General features: G+C 33.2%; 1 protein-coding gene across 1 annotated transcript in view; it reads left to right on the top strand.

Annotated features, from left to right (window-relative positions):
- The window catches only part of TLL1 (tolloid like 1), a 142,634-nt gene that overhangs the window by 12,871 nt on the left and 106,823 nt on the right, over positions 1–22,940 (top strand). The window contains 2 exon segments of the mRNA XM_074276715.1: positions 7,594–7,699; positions 12,298–12,422. Of these exon segments, the coding sequence (XP_074132816.1) occupies positions 7,594–7,699; positions 12,298–12,422 (231 nt within the window).

The following is a 22,940-nucleotide window of genomic DNA, read 5'->3' on the forward strand; positions in this document are numbered from 1 at the left end:
CAAGTAATCTTTGGTTTATTCATTTTCTTGATTTTGAAAGAAAGATTCATTCTTGAGATGCACTTTCTTTGTTTTTCCACTGTGCTTCATAAAGTGATTGGCATGTGGTAAATGCTTAGATGGTGTTTTTGACAGATTGTCTTCGTGTTGTTGTAGTCAGTGGGAAAGCCTTTCTGATATGCTCCTTTGGCTTCGAAACTTGTTAGTTGAGTCTAGAAGATGTTATTTGTCTCACATGAAAATAAAGATTGTCTTTTGGTGTTAAATTTTGTTTATTTTATGAAGATATAGCATTTCTCTTAAGCACTGTTCATTGTCAATTTTCAGCCTTAAATGCAATTTTTTAAAAGCCTATATTTGTTAAGGTAACATTACAGCCTGGAGTCAGCCTATTGCCTCCACGCAATCCTCTTGCCAACACAAAAGGTTATTCGAATAGAAATATGAGTCAGTAATACAAACATGAATTTTCTTAAGATATTTGGGCTTTGTTCTTTCTGAATATGCTTATTATATGTTTTGGAAGTATTAGATGGAAAACATCATGCCCTGGGTTTCAGAGTAGCTTTGGGTCTTAGGCTCATAGGACTATAGAGCTGGAAGATCTTAAAGGTCATCATTTTTAGAAAAGGAAACAAGTCAAGAGGATTAAGGAATGATTGGAGCCTGGATCCCTTGAGTCCAAATTCAACACCTTTTGACTGATCCATAATCAGCCTATCCATGTTGTTTTCTTCATATTTGAACTACATATAGGACACTTTTTCATCAAGTAAGAACTCTGAAGATATGGATCAAGCCAGATATATTTCATCGACTTTCTTGAAGGTGTTGACTTAGCATGGTCTACATTCATGCCCAATAGGTTTGGTTTCAGTGTTCCATTTAGTTTTGTAATGAAGTTCCATCAGGGGAAATGTAAATATTATTTATAGAGTAATATCTTTAGAAGCCTCTTGTAAAAGAATGAGCTTAGAGCTAGAAGAACTGAGTTCTAATACTTGAGTGATGAAGCTTGGCAAGCCACTGTTTTAAAATGAGGGTAACATTTCTAGCACTGATAACAATTATTAATAATATTATCTGATAAAGCTTTAAGGTTTATAGATTACTTTATAGATATTATTATCACAAGGCCTGCCAGCCCTGTGAGGTATGTGCTGTTATTATCTTTATATTACAGTTAGAGAAATTGAGGCTCAAGGTACCACAGCTATTAAATATCGGAGATTGAATTTCAACCTAGGTCTCCTTGGCTCCCAAGTCCAGTGATTTATCTACTGTGCCTGTTTACCTGCCTCACAGGGCTCTTGTGGGGAAAACACATGGTATAATCCCAAAAACAATTATAGATGGGAAATGTTTTAATGATAGCTAAGTCACACTATGCTTTATAATGAGAATTTTAAAAAATATATGCCATCTCACTTAATTTTTATAACCAACTTCTGAGTCAAGAATTATGAGTATTATTACTCTTAAATTTTCATTGTAAAGAAAACAGACATCAAAGGTAGGAGACTTGTCCAAAGTGGTTCAATATCTGTATTGTTTCCACTCTATCATGTATTACAAATTATCTCCCTATTACACATTTTATATATATATATATATACACACACATCTATATGTATATGTATATATACATATAGATGTATATATATGTGTGTGTGTTTATAGTGTGTGTGTATATATATATATGTATATATATATATATATTTCAATCTATTACATATTTTATTTTTGAGGCCCAGATAAATTTTCATCTTTATTTTTTTCTTATATCAATGCATAGTGTTTATTTTAAAAGTGTACCAGAACTGTATTCAGGAGAGACTTAAGTTCAAGACATGTCTTAGGTACTTTAAAATGGTATAGAAATATTTCACATTTTTTCACCTTCATTTCTTTATCTGTACATTGCACATTGGACTAAATGATCTCTAAGGTCCTCCCCCACTTTAAGTCCTATGATCCTAACAGTGAAAGGTCTATTAGTCATTCAGTCAATAAATATTTATTGAGTATCAACTGTTTTAGGGACTGTAACTATGTTAGGTTCCTTAGGATAGAAAAATAAAAAACTAAACAGACCATGTTCTCAAGGAAACTTGATTCGATCATGGGAGATATGTTCATATATTTGATATAAAAATTGATACGAGGTGATTTTGGCAAGAGGCTCTATCAGATTGTAGGGAGAATAAGAAAAGATCTCATGTAGAAAGTAGTGTTTGAACTGAGCTTTGAAGGAAAATATGTATCCTGAGAAGTGAAGGTAAATATGGAATGCTATTCAGGCAGGCAGGCAGGAACAAAAAATATGTGTTAAGAACGAGAAGGTCATTTTGATTAAATTGTACAATGCAGAGAGAATAGTTCTGTTTAAGTCTGGAGTAGAAGACTGGAACCAGATTGTGAATGGTTTTAAATACCAAATGCATAAGTTTGTATTTAAGCTTAGAGATAAAAAAAAAAAAGTAAGACACTGGAGTTCATTATGCAGAGGAGTAACATGCCAAGGCCTATGTTTTAGGAATATAACTTTGACAGGTGGTAGAAGATAGTGTGTTGAAGGGAGAGAATTGAGCAAAGAAGCCCATCAGAAGGACTATTACTATTCTACAGGCAAGAAGTGGCAAGGGAACCAACAGAGTTAGAGCCAATGAGCTTAGAAGGAATGGGACAAACATGAATTATTGTGCAGGTAAAATACACAAGATCTGGAATATGATTGGATATGTAGGATAGAGAGGCAAGGAATCAATCCGTTAGGGGACCAGGGTGAGCAAAATAATGCTTTTCTAGAAATAGGGAGTTTCAGAGGAAGGATGAGTTTGAGAATGTTCATCCTGTGCTCAGCGTTTTATTTTATTTCTGCTGACTGATTTAATTTAGATGTGACATCATAACAAATATATACTGCTTCAACAAAAAGGTTTGAAATAATTGGAACATATTTTAAAATTAAAACCTAATTTTCTTTGATAGTTGATGTACTAGCCTTCTTTTTAGTTGAAATTTCTACATATGTCTTTACTTCTCATTGTATTCTTGGAGACTTGTACATTAAAACTTCCACACAAATCCCTTCTTGATAGATGCTCTTGATGGGTGATTTGCATTTTAAGTATGAGTAATCTCAGGTTTGGCATAGGGAGTATTATTTCTTTACTTATGGCCAGTGTGGGCACATAGCTATTTTTGGTCCCTTTAAGAATGAATAATTCCCTGCTTCGAATAGCATTGAAAAATACTAAATTCAAATAAGCACAGAAGAATACTATACAGCAGGCAATAGAGCATTCATTTAGTTGGGGCCAAAGCTGATTCTTTTATATCCTCAGGAGAGCAAAGTTTTCATGAAAAATAATTAAAATATATTTCTTTTCATTGGCTTGGAAAATAAAATGAAGTTAGCTCACAAAGAAAGAGTTATTAAACATGAAGTGTGGGCAAACTCTTTGTTGGTATTTTAGTAAATTATAAAAGAATTAATTCTCAAAAATTATTCTTGCTCATATGAATGGTGAAGTCTGGACAAACAGATACACATAAAGTAAGTGTGAAAGAGGTAAGCTCTTGTGTATAGATATAACTATGGCATAAGAGTTAGGAAAATTTCTTATAGCAGAGATTGTTTTTCTTTTTTTCTGAATCTTCTTCCAGACCCCATTTGGGACAAATGGTGGATATTCAATAATGATTAAAGAACAGAAATGGAGTGTGGGTTGTTGAAGTAATTGAAGCCAGCAAGACCACTTGGGTCTAGTTAGGAAAGAATTTTTGAAGGACAAGAAGCTTCATAATGAACTTTACTCAGAACTGAGGCTTGAGGTCATTCTCTTCCATAGAATGTTAGAATAAGTTTCAAGCTGCCCTCTCCAATCCATCCTTCATGTCATTGCTAAAATGGTCTTTTGAAAGCATCTCAGGCAAGGAACAAAAATAGAGGTTCCATGGGAGAGGTGATGAGGGCTAGAACTTGATGATGACAATATGTATAGAAAATTTCACCCTTCACTCTCCTTCACACATTTGGTAATACATAGATTTGAATTCATCTTTTAGGTTGTGTCACTGCTCAAAAACTTTGAGTAACTTTTTTTATTTTTATTAATTTTATTATTATAACATTTTTGACAGTACATATGCATAGGTAATTTTTTTTACAACATGATCCCTTGTACTCCTTTCTGTTCCGAATTTTTCCCCTCCTTCCCTCCACCCCCTCCCCTAGATGGCAGGCATTCCTTTGAGTAACTTTCAATTGTCTGTAGGATAAAACAAAAACTTCTTAGCTAGAAAATTAAAGTCCTGTATGTTTTGGTGCCTAACAACCTTTGCAATCTCCATCTATATTAGACTCCATCTGTATTGGCCAACCTACTATTCTTTATTTACAAAATTTCTCCTTTACAATACTTTCAAAACTCTCCTCTCTGACTTCCTTCCTTCTTTCTTCCCTTTCTCCCTCCCCTCCCTCTCTCTTCCCCTCCTTCCCCTCCTTCCCCTCCTTCCTTCCTTCCTTCCTTCCTTCCTTCCTTCCTTCCTTCCTTCCTTCCTTCCTTCCTTCCTTCCTTCCTTCCTTCCTTCCTTCCTTCCTTCCTTCCTTCCCCTTCCTTCCCTTCCTTCCCTTCCTTCCCTTCCTTTCCTTCCTTCCCTTCCTTTCCTTCCTTCCTTCCTTCCTTCCTTCCTTCCTTCCTTCCTTCCTTCCTTCCTTCCTTCCTTCCTTCCTTCCTTCCTTCCTTCCTTCCTTCCTTCCTTCCTTCCTTCCTTCCTTCCTTCCTTCCTTCCTTCCTTCCTTTCCTTCCTTTCCTTCCTTTCCTTCCTTCCTTCCTTCCTTTCCTTCCTTCCTTCCTTCCTTCCTTCCTTCCTTCCTTCCTTCCTTCCTTCCTTCCTTCCTTCCTTTCCTTCCTTTCCTTCCTTCCTTCCTTCCTTCCTTCCTTCCTTCCTTCCTTCCTTCCTTCCTTCCTTCCTTCCTTCCTTCCTTCCTTCCTTCCTTCCTTCCTTCCTTCCTTCCTTCCTTCCTTTCCTTCCTTTCCTTCCTTTCCTTCCTTTCCTTCCTTTCCTTCCTTTTCTTCCTTTCCTTCCTTCCTTCCTTCCTTCCTTCCTTCCTTCCTTCCTTCCTTCCTTCCTTCCTTCCTTCCTTCCTTCCTTCCTTCCTTCCTTCCTTCCTTCCTTCCTTCCTCTTTCCATTCCTCCCTCCCTTCTTCCATTCCTCCCTCTCTCCCTTCTTTCCTTCCTTCTTTCTTTCTTTCCTCCCTCCCTTCTTTCCTTCTTTTCTTCTTCCCTCTCTCCCTTCATCACTGATATTTTGTTTAAAGTCCCATTTCCCTCCCTCTCTCTGTTTTTTGACTTGCACAGACATTTTTTTTAGTTAACATCTAAAGTACTATGCACATAATGGGCATTTAATAAATATGTGTTGAATGAATGGTTCACATATGCAAATTTAAAAATGAAAAAGCATTTTAACTTGAGTGTATTACCAATTCTATTTGAGTACCTTATGATGTTTTGGCCTAGATCCATATTTGTAATATAGTCCTTATCCATGTAAAACAGCTTGTCCTAAAGAGAAGTTTCATTTCTCTTTTAGAATAAAGAGATTATATTGTTTCTTCAGTAAAGGGCTGCAGTCTATATGACATGCCAGAAAGATGTGGTTATAGGAGCCCCAGGAGTTCCTTGACCAGAATTCACAGAGGTCATACTGTTGTCATTAAGCTAGAAGTCTTTAGTCTGAGCATGTCATACCACAGTTTCCAGTGGTCTCTTCTCAGCCCCAACCTCATTCCCACATGATTCCCACTAATTGATGTCCTTTCTGAGTGGCCTGGGGTTTCCTTGGAACATGTAGGAAAGGAGAGATGTTTCCCCTTCCCACACTAACCTCAAGCCTGATGTTGACTTTGGACAAAGGTATATATAATTGTAGTATTCCAACTTTCAGAAATATTTTTCTTTGATTGGCAAGAATAAGTACTACTTATTCTGCCTTTTGCCTTCTGGTAAGGGATCTGTCATGTTCTCGTGTAAAACCAATGTTTTGATTTCTGAATTTTAATATTTCACCTGAGGATTTTGATAATTGGAAATATTTCCACTTGGCACAAATGCCTGGCATGGAGTGTGTACTTAATAAGTACTCATGGATTAATTGACTGACACTGTGCGTGACTTCTTGTGGTTTCTGAATTTAGATAAAGGAAGGTATGAATAGCCTAAACATGAAATCTAACCAAGAATCTCCATCTCCCTCCAGCTAGAATTTGTACTTGTGTGTATTTATGTATGTATTGGCTGTGATAGTGAGCTTAGCTTAGATTTAATCAATGTTAGATCTTTGACCTTGAAAAGTAGCAGAATTAGGATGCATATATACACATATATGAACATGATATAGCAACCAGAGATATTAAAGACAAATATATGGTATGGTATAATAATGACTGAGATCTAAACTGAAAGTTGCTGTTGTTCAGTTGTATCCTACTCTCTGTGACTACATTTGGGGTTTTCTTGGCAGAGATAATGGAGTGATTTGCCTTTTCCTTCTCTAACTTATTTTACAGATGAGGAAATTAAGGTAATCAGGTTTAAATGACTGCTAATTGCTTTAAAAGGCAGCAAAAGTGTGTGTGTGTGTGTGTGTGTGTGTGTGTGTGTGTGTGTGTGTGTGTGTGCTTAGGTGTGTAACTTAAATATCAATAAAAAAATAGAATAACAACTTATCCCAAGAGTGTTTCTGTGGATTTTGGCAACTGTGGAGTAGATATACAAATAAGTATATATCTAAGTTGAAAATGTAGTTTAAATATGTAAAGCAGACTAATAATATGGGAGTAGGCCTTCGTTTTTAAAAATTCCACACCAGAATTTTAGATATCGAACAAGATGGGATCTCAGAGTATATCTTGTGAAACCCTTTCATTTTACAGATGAGAAAACTGAGGTCTAGAGAGATTAATGACTTATCTAAGATCACAAAGGTCATGTCGGAGGTAGGGTTTGAACTTGTTTCCTCTGATACCATTGCCATAACTGTTTCTACTGTGACATTCTGGGCCCAACCAGAACATGTATTTTAGAAGATTTTTTTGGTAAGCAACAATTTGTTAACAAAATTCATTCAGATCTGGCCTAAATTGAGGACATGCAGCCTCATGTGCTGCATGTATTTTGTTGTTATTCAGGTTCTTTTTTTTCCCCATTTGTTTGACTTGTAATGTTCTCATTCGGGATTGTCTTGACAAAGATACTAGAACAGTTTGCCATTTCTTTCTTCACCTTATTTTCCAGATGAAGAAACTGAAGGAAACAGGATTAAATGATTTGTCCTAGACTTGAATTCAGGAAGATAAGTTTTCCTGCCCTGAGACCTGCCACCCTAACCTGGCACTGTATCTGCATTGTGTTCAACTAGAAATATATCCCTGCATTCCCCCATACTAGTCAGGAGTTTTGTAAAAGCTAAGCATGGATCCTGGAAGGGAACCAAAGCTTTTCATTATTATTGTTATTATTATTTTTTTCTGGAAAGGATCTGTTGAAAGAAACTCTAAGTCTGTGCTTATCAATGACTTGTAGGTCAAGAGTACAACTTCCTGAAGATGGAGCCTGGAGAAGTGAACTCCCTTGGTGAATCATATGATTTTGACAGTATTATGCACTATGCCAGGAACACCTTCTCAAGGTTGGAGTCTCAGGTTATAACTTTTGAATTTTAATTCTATTCCCCTGTGTGATTGCTTCAGAACCTTTGTTTTGATGTTAGGAAATAAAAGAACATCCTTCAAATGCTACTGCCTTGTAGGAGAAACTATTTTAAAATTAATACTGTTTTAATTAAATGAAAATTTTCCAGGTTTTACTTTAAAGATTTTCAAAATCATCTTTTTACTGAGTTTGATTCATGTCAAATAATTTACTTTGATTTATTATTATGACAGACTTAATTCTATAAACTTTTATAAATCAAGGAGTAAATTAAAAACAAAACAAAACCTTTCAAGTTAGCATTAGAGTAAAATCAATTAAAATATGGGTACTGCATTTGAAATGTTCATTCTCTTTTTCAAACTGATTTTGTCTTGTATCCTTTGTTGTTTTCTATTGCTCACATTTCCTATGCCACACTATAATATTGATAAATTTGAATTAATTTTACAGTCAGATGACAGAAAAATGATGGAAGCTCTAAATGTAAATTATATGAAATTATATGTATTTTTTTCAATTTCTATCAGGAGGCAGTGGATAGGTAGTCTCAGAATCAAAAAAACCTGAATTTAGATTCTGTTTCTGACATATGATATTGCTCTGGGTGAATACTTAATGTCTCATCATAACCAATTGGCTCACTAAGATCATACATTGCCGAATAATTAAAGATGGCCATTGGTTGACAACTTTTCTCAACATGAGTTCCCTGTAGTGATAAAATTACAAGTCTAACTCCCCAAAACAAACAAACAAAATAACTAATTCTAACATTTAATTTTTTTTACTGATCCATTAAGGGTCATAGGTTCATAACTTATATCTAGATGAATCTTTAGAAATCATCAATTCAATCCTTTTATATTTGGGGAAACTGAGGCCCAGAAGGGTTAAATAACCTACCCAAAAACAAAGAGATAGTAAGTCATAAATATATAATCTTATTGTAAATCCAACTTCTCTTTCTACTACTATTGCAAAAACCTAGCATTGGTTTTCTTTTCTTTTCTTTTCTTTTTTTTAATAGCTTTTTATTTATAAAACACACACATGGGTAATTTTTCTACATTGACCCTTACAAAACCTTCTGTTTCAACTTTTCCCCTGCCCCTTCACTCTCCCCTCCCCTAGATGGCAGGTAGTCCAATACATGTTAAATATGTAAAATACAATATGTGTACATATTTATACAGCTATCTTGCTGCACAAGAAAAATCAGATCTATATAAAAAGAAAAAAAAACCTGATAAGGAAAACATAAATGCAAGCAAACAATAACAGAAAGAGTGAAAATAGCATTGGTTTTCAAGACCATGTTTAACTTGGTCTTAGTTTTTCAAACTTCAGGTTAAATCCACAACTGAATATTAAGGATTGGCTTCTCATGTGTGTTTTTCCATGCCCAAAGCTTGCTTTTATTCTGTCTGCCCACATTTTAGACATTTATTTATTAATATATCCACCAAAGGTCAGAAGTAGAGAGAGAAGAAAGAGTATTTGTATGAATCAAATTTTCTTTTGCTAAATCTAGTGAAAGGTTTTCTGGAGGAGATTTGGAGACTGACCTTTTACAAATAGTTATTGGGTTCCCAGGCTAGTCAAGAAAGGATTTTTTAAATAATCACATTTATAGAACAAATTGAATTTTGTTTTCTAGAAGTAGAAGGCTATTAGATTGAAAAGGAAAAAAAATTCCTCCTTTTCTAGGAAATGAAGAGTCAAAACAGATTTTCAAGCCATTGTGACAATTTTTCTTCTGAGTTAGCTCAGTCACAATGAGGACAACTTCAGCATTTAATTTCAGACATTGAACTCCATCAGATATGTACAAAAAGACAACATTCTCAAATTTAGCATTCATTTTCAGGATAAGATGTCAGAATTTTTTTTTTGAGCCTATCAATTCATTTTTTTTTGGTATATAAAAATGAGAAGGGTGTTTTTCAGTAGCTTGCACACATAATAAAACCCCATCAATTGTGATTCCACTAATGGAAAATGTGAGATGATTGATTTAGCTTCCTGGTTAATGAATCAGGATTGATTACAAGAGTGCAGTATATTTTAACTCATCTTTTTTAACTTTTACAACACACCTTGAGCTATGACACTTGACATATGTATACATTGACACAATAACTCTTACCTATTTTTTTCTACATCTATCACATTTACTCCAAATTAACCTGCCCTGAGACCCCCATTCTTTTTCTTCTCTTACTGCCAGAATAATTTGGACTCTAATTTAATTCCTCAGTGTGTCCTATTCCCCTCTCTGTGGAGCACAGACTATAAGTGAACTCCATCTGGGAGTGGGAGCTACTACTCCTTCTTTTGCCTTGATCATATTGAAATCATCTCTCCAAGACAAACAAAAAGATTTTTGCTAGACTTTCCAAAGCCTGAACTCTGATCTCTACACTGAACAAACTACTGTGTAACAGAAGCCAATTATGAGAGAAATAACATGAAATCTCCAGTCAGTCATCCATGAATCACAGCCTAGCTGAGATTGCTTAAAAAAACTGAAGTTTAAAAATACAGTTTTTTATACTTCAAGCCTTTTAATGAGTTTGAAAAATGAATGTTCTGTCATTAGTCTGAACTCATGAAGTCTAATTGGCTTTTATAGTATCAAGTATCCTTTATGTAGCTCAATATTTAACTTTGATCTGTTTGTAAAAGTTATTTTTCCCCAAAGCATTTTCTCTTGGTGCATGTCATTTCCTAATTCATTGCTACTTTCAAGGTTATAAATGTTTAGCATGGAATATGAAGTAAACCTGGTATTATTAGTGTATTATATTCAGGTCATGAAAAAGAAATGAATAGAGAGAATAATAGTAATTGAAAGTATATTTTACAAGCCTATTGAGAGTAATAAACCCTTGGAATGATACTATAAGACTGGATGACAGTATGGGTTTATAGGAAGAAATGACACCCACTTAAATATTAAAGATATTTACCTAGCAACTCTTAAGTTGTTCTCCCTTCTGGAGGGAATATAAGACCTAGAACAGGGTACCTGATAGTAGTCAACAAGCAGTCCCATTTGGGCTTGAAAGAACCTTTATATATGTGATTTGTCAAAGGATCCTCTTTAGTTTTTTAAATTGTTTCATAATAAAAGACCTTTCATGTGAAAGGATAGTTTAAGTTAAATGTTTAAAAGGAAAAACCTCATTAATTAAATGTACTGTTCAAATAATCTGTGCCACAATTATTATTCATTATTTTACTATGTATTTAAAAAATAAAATTTTAAGACAACAGTAATAGCTACTATTTACATAATATGTTAGAAAATGCTGTCATTAAAGTGACTCTATGAGATATTTGGACTAACTTTTTAAGTTTAATTAGGTCATTTCAAGTGGGGAAATGACTTAGAATTTTATGAAGGAAATCATAGTTTATTAGGAAAGTTTGTGTCATTCTTAAGTTTTTCTAGGGTTCTCATGCCTGTTTGACATTTCAGAGCAAAAGGAATGATTCACACCATTTATTTTATATTTCAAAAGAAAATTTACAAAAAAGAGAAATGTCACGAGCTATTTTACATTAGTCCATGAAAAACTTTTTCTTTCTTTCTTTTCTCCTCCTTCTTCTCTGTGTCCTCCTCCTTCTCCTTCTCCATATTTTCTTTCTTTTCTTTCTCCTTCTCCTTCCCCTTCCCATTTCTTTTCTCCTTCCCTTTCCATTTCACCTTTCCCTTCCCTTTCCCCTTCCTTAATGGAAATACATTTTATATAATTATATATTTACATATTTCAGACTTCGAACTATACTGATTTATACAATGCAAAGAATGTTTTATGTACCTCAAAAAAGAGATGGGTTTGATAAAATTCCTTTATGACGGCATGGTAAATGGATTATATGTAATACAACTTTATGCAAGATTATGTATCTGCTCAGAAAACAAAACAAAATATATTATTTCCTTGTACTAATTAGACTTTGGTTTCCTTCCTCTTCCTCTTCCCCTTTCCCTTTCCCTTCCCTATTCTTTCTTCTTTCCTTTACCCTTCTCCTTCCTCTTCCACTTTCCCTTTCCCTTCCCTTTTCTTTTCCCTTTTCCCTTTCCCTTTTTCCTCCTCCTCCTCCTCCTCCTCCTCTTCCTCCTCCTCCTCTTCTTCTTCTTTCTTCTTCTTCTTCTTCTTCTTCTTCTTCTTCTTCTTCTTCTTCTTCTTCTTCTTCTTCTTCTTCTTCTTCTTCTTCTTCTTCTTCTTCTTCTTCTTCTTCTTCTTCTTCTTCCTCTTCTTCTTCTTCTTCTTCTTCTTCTTCTTCTTCTTCTTCTTCTTCTTCTTCTTCTTCTTCTTCTTCTTCTTCTTCTTCTTCTTCTTCTTCCTCTTCCTCTTCCTCTTCTTTTTTCTTTTTCTTCTTCTTCTACATAGCATTGTTAACAATTTTGTTCAATCCTGTGACCTTCTCTCTTCATTCACTCAGTATTGTAAAACATAGCTATGTTGTTTGTAAAGACTAAAAGCCAAAGATAAGAAGCTTATTCTGATGACTAAAAACTGATGATAGAATTGTATGGCTCTTTTCTGTTTTTTTTTTTTTCAGGGGGATGTTTCTAGATACTATTCTTCCTTCTCGTGATGACAATGGTATACGTCCTGCAATTGGTCAACGTACACGCTTGAGCAAAGGAGATATTGCACAGGCAAGAAAGCTGTATAGATGTCCAGGTATTACATCATATAAACACACCAGCAAGACTGTTCTTGCCTGTGATATTCCACAGTAATAGCAAATCAATTATTACTCATTTACAACTTGGAAAGTGACCTGCACACATGTGAACTCATATATCACTAGACACATAGAATTCAAAGTCTATAATCATAAAATAAGGGAGTAGAGATTTCTGGAATACATATAACTTGAAAGGAAAGCCAAAGATTAAAAATCAGATTTCAAATACAACCAATTTTGTGTTTCATTTTGTTTAACGATGAGAGGAAGAATATTAACATGTTCTTTTTTTTTTCCTTCTTTTTTAATGGAACTGTGTCTTCTATAATTGTATATTTGCATATTTCAAATGTTAAACTATACTGACTTACACAATTCAAGGGATGTTTTATGTACCTCAAAAAAGAGATCTTTGATGGTTTGACAAAATTCCTTTATGAGGTCATGGTGAATGGATTATATTTAATTCAACTTTATGCAAAAGGAAGATTATGTATCTGCTCAGAAAAGAAAACAAAATACATAATTCCCTTGTACTTATTAGATTTTGGTCTACTTTGTTACTAATGGACATTCTGAAAGACTGAAAATGTGCCTTAAATAGAAATAAGTAGGGATTATAAATAGGGATTTAGTTGTTTGACAGAATCCTTTTAATAATAAAAGTAATATGAATATGAATTTTAAATAAGACATAAGGGTAAATAGCTAAATAAATGTTAAAGTTGTATGTGGCTTATTGTCTTAAAACTTGCTTTATATCTAACACATAGCTCTCAAATGCCTACACTCTCAATAGGTTTATATTCGTTTCTAGAACAAGTCAAATGATCTTTCTTAATTATGTTACATTAAATGGCACTTTTAATTTTTAATATTTTCTTTCATTGCATGAATCTTGAAGAAAAAAATTCATTCACTTTCTAAAATGCATTAAATAGCATGTTAACCAGGATATTATGATTTGTTTCTTTTTTTTAATATTCTTTTTGGTAGCCTGTCATATTGCAAAAATTTTATAAGCAAAAATTGATTGTTTCCCACAGGAAAAATATGATAAACTGGCTGAAATGCGGCCTAAATACTGTGCTTAGCAAGACAAGTTTAGCTAGCTTAATATATTGTAGGTATGATGTGGTACAGGGGATCTTTGAGAAATGTACAATCCGTTGTCACAAAAGAAGCTCATGCTATTTGTGTTTGGGATCTAATGGAAATTATGCTAATATTAATGAATATAGAAAGGGCTGAAAAATTAAGAAAAATGGATCTTTTCATTACTGTAGTAATTCTTATTTATAAATTAGAATGTTTTTAGATAGAATAATATTTTGATGGATTTTTCTCAGAAATGTACTTAAATACGATTGACAAATACAGTAACAGCACAAAGAAATTCTATGTGACAGGAATAAAAATACATCCATTTAAAATCTTTTTGTTCTGAAAATTCTATTCATATAAAAATAAAAAGATTGATTCTTTTACCTAATTTCAATCAGTATTTGTTCAATTTACCCTATTTCAAATAAATGAAATAGAATATAAAATCACATGGTAATTCAGTATACATATATATTTTTATTACTCTTGTTATACGTAATATACGTAATTTAATTCAACTTATTGAAAGTAAGACATTAAAATTAGTTAAGTGAGCATTTAGATGATGTACAGAGATAATTTAACTGAGCAATATCTCTTGGAATCTTTCACGATTTTATGCCTGAATGAACTCAAGCTGTAGAGCATTTAAGAAAACCAACTACATGGGTAAGTATAATTAAGAAAATGGGTATCACATATGACAACTAGTTTTTATCTATTGAAGGTCCTATTTTATGCACATGAAAAGGGGCCAACTGATATATTTTCACATTGATTTGACAGATACTTATTAAACTCAGCAGGAATCAATTATGGCACCATAAGCAGACTTAAGGCACTATGATTTTCTTTGCAGTGCAAAGAGAACTGAAAGATTATAGAGCCATGATTTTCTGGTACATAAGCAGTTAGTGTTTTTCCTATTTTAATTTATACCTGGTATATATTTTGCAAAATAAAAAATAGGGTATATGTATTCTAGATATCAAATGATGACAGCTAATATCATTAATCAGACACTCATTTGGAATGATTATAATTTAGGAAGGAATGTGGCAGCTTTTACCATTGTGATATCTGTTGAAAATTTGTTAAAAATTAATATTGCAAAAAGGATTATGGCAAAAATTGTATTATTATTTGAGTGAAATACAAAAATCAATGAACAAATATTTATTAATGGTCTACTTTGTGCAAGTGAACCAAATTATTTTCAACTTATACAAACAATTGATATTGAATTTAAATAATTCTATATCCTGTATGTAGGATAAAGATATTAAGCCTATTTTGAGAAGATGGTTCCTGTTTTTTTCATATATGTGTATATGTAATAGTTATACATATACATGCAGTATACATTTATACTGTCTATATAGATACACATGCATTTAGGTGTATGTGTACTTATCTGTGTGTATGTAAGTATTCATATATATATGTATGTATATATATACATATATATTACAAACATATATGTATGTCTCTATATGTGTATGAACCTATATTATATATGTATATATGTATAATGTATTTATAATGCAATTATCTAAAATATTCTATGAATCAAGATTTTCACCATTTCATACTACACTTTTAATTATTTCAACATATTGCAAATAATCAACTCTTTCTGCCACATCACCTTCAGCTTTACTTTACAAATATTGATTTTTAAAAAAAGATTGAATTGAGTCTTAAGTTTATATTCTTTTGAAGCAGCCTTAGTTAAAAACAAACTCTAAGATTGCTTTTGGGGGAAGCTAGGTAGCACAGTGGATAGAGTACTGGGTCAGGAGACAGGAAGGCCTTAGTTCAAACCCAGCTTCAGACACTTACGAGCTTTGTGAACCTGCACAAATCATTTGATCCTGTTTTCCTCAGATTCCTCATTTGTAAAATGAGGTGGAAGAGGAAATAACAAACTGTTCTTGTATCTTTGGCAAGAAAACCTCAAATGGGAAATGACTGAACAATTTAAAAAGAGTCTTTATTATTATTAAAATATTTTGTATATTTTAGGGAAATTACTTTTTATTTTTAGTGTAAATATGAATCATAAATTATTTTGAAATTAGAGGCTTATAAAATACACTGGTTCAGATAATCATTGTTATACTCTATACAAAATGGTCAGAAAATGTGTCATTGATATTATTTAGAAATGTATTTCAGGTCTCTAAAATTTTGTGACAGTCACATTTGGATCTAGAAATCTACCAAGTGAATGTAAATGTCTGTGTCCTTTTCATCCTTGACTCTCTTGATAAGAGCATATGGTCAATTTTCCTGGAAATGGATGATGAACCACTTTTTTTTTTTAATTAAAGCTTTTTATTTACAAAGCATATGCATTGGTAATTTTTCCAACATTGACCCTTGCATAACCTTTTGTTGCAAATTTTCCCCTTATTCCCCCCATCCCCTCCCCTAGCTGGCAGGTAGTCCAGTACATGTTAAATATGTTGAAATACATGTTAGATCTAATATATGTATACATTTTTATATAGTTATCTTGTTGTGCAAGAAAAATCAAATCAAGAAGGAAGAAAAAGAAAAACTGAGAAACTGTTCCCATGGTTCTCTCTCTGGGTATAAATGGCTCTCTTTGTCACTGCACAAGTAGAATGTTTGAATCATCTCAGTATTGAAGAGAGCCACTTCCATCAGAATTGATCGTTGTATAATCTTGTTGTTGCCATGTATAATGATCTCCTGATTCTGCTTATTTCACTTAGCATTAGTTCATGTAAGTCTCTCTAAGCTTCTCTAAAATCATCCTGCTGGTCATTTCTTACAGAACAATAGTATTCCATAGCATTCATATACCATAATTTATTTAGCCATTCTCCAATTGATGGGCGGGCACTCAGTTTCCAGTTTCTGGCCACTACAAAAAAGGCTGCCACAAACATTTTTGCACATATGGGTCCCTTTCCCTCCTTTAAGATCTCTTTGTGATATAAGTCAAGTAGTAACACTGCTGGATCAAAGGGTATTCACAGTTTGATAACTTTTTGAGCATAGTTCTAAATCGTTCTCCAGAATGGCTGGATGTATTCACAATTCCACCAAAATGTATCAGTGTCCCTGTTTTCCCACATTCCCTCCCACATTCTGCATTATTTTTCCCTGTCATTTTAGCCAAGCTGATAGGTATGTAGTGATATCTCAGAGTTATCTTAATTTGTATGATGAAATACTTTTCTATTGTGGGACACCAACTTAGCTGAAAAAAATACATCATAGGCCACAATAAAGAAAATGTAGCATCCAAGATCAGGTGTTAGATTAGAAAAGTAGTAGCCATATATTATCCTATTATACAGTCTACCAACTATTCACCTGCATAACTATTCACCTTAAAAGACTGAATTTACATTGTATTACTAAAATAAAATTTAATGTGTAATGACATAATCTCTATTTTTAGATACATTTGCAATTGCATTCTGATGTTTATCATACACCTACTATTTATGGAAACCTTTGCTAGGTGCTGAAGTGAGACTAAGATTAGTAAGGCATAGTTTCTGCTTCCATGAAGCTTACAGACTGATAGTGGGAATTACACATAAAGAAATAACTAGAAATATCTCTAATGCCAAATAGAACAATAGATACTTGTAGAAAGAGGGCAAATGAAATGCCCTTCTACATAAGGAAGGAAATAACATATCCCATTGGGTCCTGTGTCATGAGATTTTTATTGAATTTTGATCAGCTTTAAAAGGCAAAAATAGCTGTGGGCTAAAGCCAGGGACCAGAGTTACACCTTCACCTATAACTACCAAACACTGTGCCTATCAGTGGGGAAATGTAAAAGAAATACCTGAGAACATAAAAATCAAGATATCTGCCTGTGAGAGAATTATCTAGTTAGATGAATGACAAGATTAATGACAGTTTTATTTTGTTGTTAAATGGAGGGTTTGAGTGAACTATTATGTAAGAAAATAAAACCAATTCCCTAAGAATTTGTTACTTTTCTCTGTGATTTTTAAGAGTTGATGACTCAAGTATGTGAAAGGTTATTTTCTACTTCTTTCTTCAGTCTTTGTTTTATATAATCTTGTAGTCTGAACCCTACGTCATTTACTTTTTCATAGCAACATGCTATGTATAATCTTCTAAGTATGTGCTTATCTCGTGTATACTTTGATAGTAATAGGTTGTGTTATTTATGGCTTATGATAAATGAAGTCTTAAGTCCAAAAGGGCAGATCTAGAATGAAGCTAGTAATAAACAAGAAGAACAAGCGTTAGTCTTCTCACAATTTAAATGGACAACATTTTATATATCAGGTTAATGTGTCAATAATGAATTCAACAAATATTTATGATCAAATTGTGACGGCATCACAAATCTTGACCTTTCCATTGAATCCTTCAGTGAGTCAAATTACTGTGGATCAGAAATGTAAAAATAGTGTATTGTTAGGCCTGAAATCAGGAAAATGTGAAATCAAATCCAGTCATACCGTGTTTCCCCGATAATAAGACCTATCCTGAAAATAAGACACCCACATACTCTTTAATATTCCGCTAAAATAAGCCCTCCCCCGAAAATAAGCCCTATCGAACTTACTATGAAAACGGTCATCATGGTGATCCCCTGCGCTATATGCTGCGTAGCGGTACCTTCAGTAAGCAGCGCCGCCCTCCCCTCCCGGGTGAAACGCACGTCGCGCTCCGAGCTGCATCCAATCAGAGCTGCAGCAGTGAGCGCGTCATCCTCTTCTTCCCTGGTGATTTGCTTGCTGGCGCAAGACATCCAGGCTGGAATTCAGGGTATGGATACTTATGACGATGTTGTTGAAGAAGATGACATGATCATTATTGAATAAAGGTAAAAAAATTTTTGTTCACATTTACCTGTTTATTAAAATTGCTGTCAATGTTCATTAAAATAAGCCCTCCCCTGAAAATAAGCCCTCTGGTGTTTTTTAGTCCCAAAAAAATAATAAGACAGTGTCTTATTATCGGGGAAACACGGTAGTTGCTTTTCAGTGTGTGACCCTGAGACGCTGTCTACCCTACATTTATTTAACGGAGGTAATAATAGCACCTACTGTACAGAGCTGTAGTGAGGATTAAATGAAATCATATTTATAAAGCACTTACCACAGTGCCTGGTACCTAGTAAGCACCTAATAAATCCTTCCTTCCCCCCTCCCTTCCTTCCTTCCTTCCTTCCTTCCTTCCTTCCTTCCTTCCTTCCTTCCTTCCTTCCTTCCTTCCTTCCTTCCTTCCTTCCTTCCTTCCTTCCTTCCTTCCTTCCTTCCTTCCTTCCTTCCTTCCAACATCTTTTTTCTCTGTCCTTTCTTCTCTCCCTTCCCTCTCTCCTTCCTTTCTTCCCTTCTTTCCTTCTTCCTTCCCGCCCTTCCTTCATTCCTTCCAGATGTCATTCAGGGTTTCCAGAAGATTAAGTTGCTGTAGCATAATAATTGTTACTGTTTTGTTAAACAAGACCAGTGTATCCAACAAGGAAATCTTGTGCTCATTTTCAGTCATGAAAATTCTTCTGTTGTTCTGTTTTGGACTTGAAAGGCATCAGTTACTACTCTTTTTCCATTTTATTAACCTAATTCTGTTTTGCTATGACACATTTTAAACCTATTAAGCATTTAATAAATGCTTTTCATTTATTCATTTTTCTATTTACTTTCTTTTTGTATTTTACATTCATATTTCTAATTGCTATTACATAATACTAGTTACTGGGTTGTTGAACAGGACATATTCTTTCTTTTTTAATCACTTAATTTTTATTCCCATTATATTCCAACTGGGCAACTAGGAAGATTTAATGAGACATTTCTTTTTAGAGTAGTCTTTCTTGAGTTAGGAACAAAGTAATAAAATAGTAGATTTCTATTGCATATTTTATTTTGGGGAGTGTTTGGAGATTATTTGAAATATTACAAAAACAAATTTAAAGAATTGACATGAGCCATTATTAGGAAGTAAAAGATAGTGGTTTATCTTTTCTCTATTCATAAAGGACATACATACACATATATATGTATATATCTACATATATATGTATACATATATATATATTCACTTGTGAATAGAATAGAGATAAATGTATCTTCCTAAATTTCATTCTTATCATTCTTTTTTGTAGTAATGCTGCATTTTTCTTACATCTTTGTCAAGTTATTTTTCATTTTTATTCTTACCTTTACTTTTCCTCTTTTAATTTGTAATTTTTAAAATTTTCTTCTTATTTTTATCTAGTTGTTTTCAAGCCTTCCTTTCTGTTTCTTTATTTATTTCTACAGTTTTTATCTACAATTAGCTTCTTTAATTCTTTTTTTTTAATAACCACCTGATTTTTACTCCCATTCTATTCCACCTGGAAAACTAGGAAGGTTTAATCAGAGACTTTTTTAGGCTACTCTTTCCTAATGTAGGAGAAGATCAAAGTGAATAGATTTCATTTCATATTTTATTTGGAGGAGTCTTTGAGAATCAATTGAAATAGTACAAATACAAACTAAAAAAAATATAAATATAAATGTAATTTATTGAAGGAAATGTGATTTTAATCCCTAGAGATATTTCCTGCCAGTGATGTAGCTCTTAACTTATCCAATCTCACCTTCCCTGGGTGAATCTATAGATGCATTAAATATTCATTCATTCAACAATCATTTGAAAGTCAACTTTTAAAACTAGGTGGTACAGTTCATGGAGTCATAAAGACTCCTCTTCCTGAGTTCAAATCTGGCTCAGACACTAGCTATGTGATTCCTGCAAATCATTTAAGCCCATTTGTCTGTTTCCTCATCTGTAAAATGAGCTGGATAAAGAACTAACTCCAGTACCTTTTCTAGGAAAACCCCAAATGGATTCACAAAAAATCAACCATAACTTAAAATGACTGAACAAAATATTTGCAAAGCACTTTTAAATATATTAATTAATTTGCTCCTTACAACTCCATGAGATAGATACTATCTTTGCCCTTATTTTACTGAGGAAAATGGATGCTTTAAGTGATTTGTTCAGGGTCGATCAGCTAGTGACTGAGAAAGGTTAGAAGTAATGTTTCCTTATTCTAAGTTTTGTGCTCTATCCACTGTATTATCCACCTATATCTCAAAAAGCTGATCTTAGACTGGGGTTGGATATGATAGGGATTTTGAGAATTGATTTGAGAATTGATAAAAATATGAAAATATGTGGTAAAGTAAGTACAAAATAATTTCAGAAGAAGGAATGTTTAGCAAGTATGGAGTGTAAGTGTCGATTTTAGATAATGAGAAGAGCTGAGGCTTTGAATCCTAAGAGGTAGATGTAAAGGAAGCAGGAAAGTATTCTAGTCCTGGGGAGCAACTGAAACAACCAAGGCAAAACCATGAAGAAAGATGGGATTTCCTCTCTGAGAAACTGGTATTTGCTTGAACCTAAAACTAGTGGAAAGGAGTAATTAAATTGGAGAAGAGAGACAAAAGTCTAATTGTGAGAAACTTTACCCAACAGAGGAATATGTGTTTTATTATTTTAAAGGCTCATTCTAATATCTCACTCAAGCATGTGGAATGATGTAATCAAATCTGTTCTTTAGAAATATCAATTGACAGTTCTGTGGAAAATAAATTCAAGAGGGGACAGATGAAGCTGTTAGATCAATTAGGAGGATTTTGAAATTGTCCAGGAAAGGCTAACAATGGCCTGAATTAGAGGAATAGCTGTTTAAATGGAGAGAATAAGTTACATGTGAAAGCTGTTGTGGGGATAGAATCAGTGAGACTTGGTCACATATATATATAGTAGCAAAGAGAGAATAAAGGTCAATTCTCATGACTAAAAGCATAATTATGGCCATCAAATAAATAGGAAAGATACACAGAATACATCCCTTTGTTTTATTGCATATTGGCTACAAAAATGCCTTTGATTTAGTAAAGTGAAACAAAGCCTTGATAATTTTCTTACAAGTTATTGCATCAAAATATCTTCCATGCATATATCATATTTATATAAGATTCCTTGAAAGATATAGCAAAAGAGGCAACTCTGGGCCTAACTCCCTATGATTAGTCTTACCAAACAAAGCATATAAGGAGATTTGTTTTTACAGAGGTCTATATTGCTGTCCAGGGAGTCATCATAACATAAAAATCATAGAGGAATTCTCTAGAAATTGTCAGATCTTCAAGGGAGCCCTTAATTGAAAATAACATTATATTGGGGTATCAAGTCCTAGAATATTTCAGGGTATTTAAATGAAATCATTGAAAATATTAAAAAAGACTATGACCCAATTCCTCATGAAAAAAAAAAAACAAAAAACAAAAAGAATGCATAAAGGATTTTTTTCTAGATTATATTATGCATTTGGTTAGATAACCAATCTGTCAATATACATAAGTACATATATGCATATACACTTATAGCTAAATAGCTAGTTACAGATAGTTGTGTGGACAATGGAAATTAAAATAAAGCCAAGATATCTAGAACCAGAATTAAGTGAGAAGATAATCCGGAATGCTTTTGAGAAAATTACAATTTGAAGATTATTTTTTTAGAACGTTCCAAATTGTTCCTGAAATAGAGGCTCAAATATGTATTTTTAAGACCAATATTAATCTAGTGTTATTTAGCAATGAGTCATGAAACATACAATGTCCAAAGAATTTAAGTTGAAGATCACCTAAAGGGCAATGGAAAGGTTATGGTGAGTAGCTTATGTCAGACTAAGTCCCATTCTTGAGAGAGCTTGGGAAGAATAGGGGGGAGGAGATGGAGAAGAACAGTTACGACTTGTTCAAAGTTACTTAGCCAGTGTTTGACTGAACCTAAATATATAATCTAGAAATATTTGCAAATAGTTTGTTTTCTTAAGTAGGTAAACAGTTCTCATAGAATAGTCCTTAGAGTTTTCAGTTGCCCACCAGACATTTTTTTATGCATCGTTACAAAATTAATAGAACAATAACTTCAGAGAAGATGACAGCTGTGTTAATATTTAACAAGGGAGTGAAATGATACTTGCAAAAATAGTTGTTTTTTTAACCATAGATAAATATTGTTATATTTGCCTATAAAATTTAATGAAATGGATTTTTAATGTCACTAAGTTGTTGTAAATATATCTCCTAGCAGATATATTTCTATATAAACTATAGAACCTAGTTTATGGCAAAGTATTCCAAACTCTGATCATGAATAATTTGGTTATTGCTGAATACAAAAGACATCCTATGCATTCTCTTGGGCAGAAGTTTAAACTAGGAACTATTAAACCACTGAATTGAATATCCATGTTTCTTTTTGACATTAGAAAAATCTTCATTCCTATTTTAACAAACAAGGGGTATAACTTTATTTTTATTTTATATCTATGTAGTCTTTGTATGTATGTGTATGCATGTGTGTGCATATGTGTA

Source organism: Sminthopsis crassicaudata, chromosome 6 (genome assembly GCF_048593235.1).
Source record: "Sminthopsis crassicaudata isolate SCR6 chromosome 6, ASM4859323v1, whole genome shotgun sequence".
Classification (NCBI taxonomy): Eukaryota; Metazoa; Chordata; class Mammalia; order Dasyuromorphia; family Dasyuridae; genus Sminthopsis; species Sminthopsis crassicaudata.